Source organism: Montipora foliosa, chromosome 8 (assembly GCF_036669935.1).
Source record: "Montipora foliosa isolate CH-2021 chromosome 8, ASM3666993v2, whole genome shotgun sequence".
Taxonomy (NCBI): Eukaryota; Metazoa; Cnidaria; class Anthozoa; order Scleractinia; family Acroporidae; genus Montipora; species Montipora foliosa.
In genome coordinates this window covers 14,544,844-14,549,821 of record NC_090876.1, presented here as the reverse complement: position 1 = coordinate 14,549,821, position 4,978 = coordinate 14,544,844, and the positions used below count along the sequence as shown (strand labels likewise).

The 4,978-nt window shown below is 41.9% G+C and overlaps 1 protein-coding gene across 1 annotated transcript in view; it reads left to right on the top strand.

The window, feature by feature from the left end:
- Nucleotides 1-4,436: 4,436 nt before the first annotated feature.
- The window catches only part of LOC137968295 (golgin subfamily A member 6-like protein 7), a 747-nt gene continuing 205 nt past the window's right edge, over nt 4,437-4,978 (top strand). Inside the window, exon 1 of the mRNA XM_068814900.1 lies at nt 4,437-4,978. This exon is cut by the window's right edge and continues 205 nt beyond it. Within this exon, the coding sequence (XP_068671001.1) occupies nt 4,437-4,978 (542 nt within the window).

Here is a 4,978-nt window from a genome sequence, read left to right as displayed (position 1 = left end):
CACCTAATGCACCTTGCGGAAAGCAGTTGTTGTAGTAGACCATTACCGCCGTGTTTTATAACTTCAGATAGTATACCATCTTGTCCAGGCGCTATACTAATGTTAGCAGCTTTTCCAGATTTCCTTAGTTCTTTTATGGAGATTGGATCATTCAAATGCATCAACTGTCTCTGGAGCAGTTTGGTGGTCAGTTGCATCATTGTCTGCGTTGCCTTCTTGATTCAGCAGTTGGTAAAAATGTTCTTTCCATCTGTCTGATATTTCGTTCAGGTCTGTAAATAGCTGAGTTCCATCTGTATTCTTAACCCTGGACAACAGTGTTCGCTTTGGAGCCATACACAGTTTTAAGTGCGGAGTACCGTCCATGTGAGTTGTAACACTCTCCAAACTTTTCAATTTCTTTCACTTTCTTATTCCACCAGTTGTCTTTCATTGCTCTAAGCGGGTCAATTTGTTGGTCTCATCCGTTCCCGTCAAAGACTCGATGAATGAAATGAATGTATATTCGAAATGCCGGTTGTAGACGAACGAGAAATAGCATCAAGTAAAAGATTTGATTGATCACACCCACAAGGCGTAATTTAATATCACCTCCACTCTACGCATGGAATCCAGGAAGCGCCGCAGTTTTGCAAGTCCAAGAGCAAGAATATTAGGATTGAGATGTAGCTTTCTATAAAATTTCTTCTTCCTAGTCACAACCGAAAATGTTTTCTCACAGTGTTAGAGTATGCATCTCCGGTGTGGGGTGGTGTCCCAAAATACCTCGTTGAAGATCTGCAGCGTATGCAGAATCGCAGCATTTCAATTATTGTCATTAAGAAGGCGAGCTTACCTAACCTTTAAGAAGGCAAAGATGCAGCTTCTAGGTGCGTACTGCAGAGAATTTTAAGTGATAAGAACCAGTCCAATTACTCACTGATATTTATGCCCACGATCAATAGTCAGTGTACTCGGGTGATGGATCGCGTAAAGCCTCAGTACCGCATTCTAGGATTGATAGGCACATAAAGTCCTTTGTGCTAAGGGCAAGTCGCATTTTAAACAATAGATGATGTTCTCATGAATTTTTATTCTGCCAAACCCTAAGTATTTAAATTGTACATTGCCTTTTATATTTTTCATGTTTCAATTTTGTTATCGTAAATTATCGTATTTTTTTTTACTTAATGATGGATCGATAAATCTATTATTATTTCTGGGAATTGCCTGAGGGACACTACAAACACGTGCATGTCCGGGTGTCAGGTTAGATGATGTTGATAGTAGTGGCTCCTGAGTTTGCAGCGTCAACAGCATGCAGCAACCATTTCGTATCAGCCTCCTAATGGTTTCTCTCGATGTACGCCATATCTCTACGGGTTTCTTCACAATGATTGCCCCAAGCTGCGATCCGATGCAATCCTCCTTCTAATTAAGGAGCAATGTTCCACTAATAGATATCAATGTCGCGAAGCGGGACTTAAATGTACCGATCTCTACAGCTGCAATGATGCTGAAGATGATGAAAGCTGTGATAATGATACTAGCCTGCACGCAGGCGGTTGGATGGTCGAAAAACCGGAATTCGTAATGAGGTCGCCATCTTGGATTCGCGCTGCTAGGTCTGGGCCGGGTTGAGGGTCGACAAAGCGAGCGAGGCGAGTGGGGCGGAGAGGAGAGAGAAAAACCGCCTGCCCGAAAACCAGCCCCCTTTGAGTAGCAAAATTTGGCAGCGTCCGCCGGTGGACGCTGTCTTCTGATTGGTCGGCAGACATGCTGTCAATCAACACAAGATTTAATATTCATATACCGCTCTTGTCACCATAGGCAAAATGATGAGTTCGAATGTCGATCGAGCGATTCAAAGTGCTTTAGATTTCTTGGCGACAAGAGAAAGGAGCGTTCTTTTGAAGCGTGAACAAAAACAGGCGATAGTTAGTTTACTAAATGGTGAAGATGTGCTGGCCGTGCTTCCCACTGGCTTTGGGAAAAGCATGATATTTACAGTGTTTGCGATAGCCGAAAGTGAGAAACTTGAAGGTCGTCCGGTGTCAGTGCTTGTAATTTGCCCGCACAAGAGCATCATATCAGATTAGATTGTCGAACTGGAAGATTTGAGTTCGGCAGCAGAATTCACCCCAGAGAGTTCTAAGAAAATTATCGAAGATCCTCCTATCTTCATTTACTGCTCTGCAGAGCAAGCGCTGGAGGAACGCTTCCTTTCGGCCAAAAGACTGATGAAGAAAAAAATAACATAGTTAATCTTGTGTACGTAAATAAGTTTTATTATATCGTTAATCTCAAAGTTATTTTTCTTAACACTCGGCGAATCAAATCTTTCTTTCTCTGCAAAGATCGCTTGAATCGTTCCCACAGATCGAAAGTTGTTTACAAGGCAAGTTGTTGGGATTGCGATGACCTCTACATCGGCAAAACGAAGCACCGACTGCAGGATAGAAAAGCAGAACATTTTGAAGCGCTCTCCAAGCATGAACACACATCAGATATTGCTGATCATATTATGACTACTGGACATAACATAAAATGGGATCATTTTGAAATTCTCGCGTCTGGGAAAACTGATTGCCACTGCAAACGAAACCTTGTTTACACAGGAATTGAATCCGACCTTAAATGCTAATTGTCACTTTATTACAGATCGCTCTCAATTTGTTTTGAAATATAAATATTTTTCATATAATGAAGGTTACTTTTGAAAATGTTTGTTGCCACATACGAAACGTCAAGTGAGATTTCATAAAACGCATTGCTTCACTGTAAATCAAAACCGTAAATTTGATCGCAAAGTGCACCGACAGGAATATTGCCCACTGTTTTCTCGCTGCCATATTAAACAAGAAATTGCAATGGGAAAAACCTACACTAGCCGTTTGCTGCAGTTTCTGCCGGTTTGCTTACATTTTTTACGGCTTTTTTAGTTGACCAGAGCAAGTTTGTTTACAGCTGCACGCTTCAGTGATTGACAGCCTTATTACAGTCTCTTACTTATTGGTCAATTATTGTGGCGTGACATGCAACCGGAAGCTCAAAAGGAAGTGGGCGGCTACCGAGAAAAGGCTGGTTTTCGGGCAGGCGGTTTTCTCTCCGTTCTTCCCACTCCCCACCCCGTCGTTTTGTCACGGGGCCCAGACCTATCCCACGCTCTTCCAATATGGCGTCTGATAGTGTTTCGTGGCGACACAACAACTACCGCCTGCAAGCAGGCTATAATGATACTGATGACGATGACCATGAGTCATCTGCTGTTGATAATATTAATAATGATCATGACGACGATGATGATGAAGAGGAAGATGAGGCAGATGAATAGGTTTTTTAACAAATTGTTTGTTAGGACTGGGAATTTTCGGATAATTCTGCCCAGAGAACTGGATGGATAGTCGATTCGATTGCTTGCAGTGTTTTAAGCGTTAAATCACCCGCAAATTACAACTGTCATTTTGACTAATTTGTCCTATTTCGATGACATTGGAAAGAATTTCCCAGCACACGATTAAACGTTTCCACTGTGAAAGGGTTGTTCGTTTCATTTTAGAAGACAAAAAGCCTCTGTGGGGGTTAAACATAACGGTCTTCCGTATTTTGCAGTACTCAGTTGGGAAATCAAGTACTTTTTCTTCCCTGTTATGAAGGCCTCAAGGTCCCACTTGTTTGTTTACCTTTTCCATGGCATCAAAAAGATCAACAAAGTTTACCATTCACATGATAAAGGTTTAATTAAAATCCACTTTCATTTTACCACCGTTTCTTATCACTCCTAACCAAACGTACATTTTTAAGATTTGTTCAACACACCAGCAGCATTACTTTAGTTTAATATGACACGCGTTATGGTCGAGGCGGACTTGTGCATTTGAAAAAATAAATTAGCTACAGCGAACACGATGTTTTATCGTGACTGGGTTTTTCAATTTACCTTTGTAAGTGTTTCTTTGCTTTTTTGCCGTAGCAACTGTTGCAGGAATGCTCGTTGATATACTGTCGCTAACCTCAAAGTATATGACGAGATCAAAGTGACCGCGTTTTAGCTAACAGTCACTCTAAATTGTAATCCAAGGTATTTTAGATTTCTCTTTCTGCCTGGTTTTCCCGGCAGATTAACCTCCCTAAATAACTTCTTTCCCTCGAAATTCTGCCAAGCCTACCACAGCGTACGCTCAACAGTAAAAGGATATTTTTCGTTGCAGAGGCCAGTTGTTTTTCTTCGTGTGGAAAGAAAATAACAACAGGAAAAACAAGCAAAACGATGATAACGAGATAAAGACACTTTCGCTAGCAGGGTAGCAAGAGCTTGTGTTTTGCCTTCTCTATTTTGTTTATACTGGCTATTAAAATTTTCTTGTCTCAAAGGTATTCACCAATTTTTAACTGACGGCTGTCAATATGGTCCACGAGGCACGAGTGAGATAAATTTGATTTAGTTAACACCTCAGATGGGGCAGAACCTTGGAATCCATTGGCTATGGCGAAATAGAAGAACAGCTCCCCAAACGGAAGGGCAGTTAAGACAAAGGAGAAGAGAGGAGGAGCTACAACAACGTATCAATGAACTTGAAGGGCAGTTACGACAAAGGAGCACGAGAGAAGAGACGAGGCTAAAACAACATATCAATCAACTTAAAGGGCAGTTAACACAAAGGAGCAGGAGAGAGGAGGAGCTACGGCAACACGTCAATGAACTTGAAGGGCAGTTAAGACAAAGGGACAGACGAGAGGAGGAGGTGGGAAGACAAAGGAACAGAAGAGAGGAGGAGCTACAACAATGTATCAATGAACTTGAAGGGCAGTTAAGACAAAGGAGCAGACGAGAGGAGGAGGTGGGAAGACAAAGGAACAGAAGAGAGGAGGAGCTACAAGAACGTATCAATGAACTTGAAGGGCAGTTAAGACAAGGAACCGGGAGAGAGGAGGAGCTACAAGAACGTATCAATGAACTTGAAGGGCAGTTAAGACAAGGAACCGGGAGAGAGGAGGA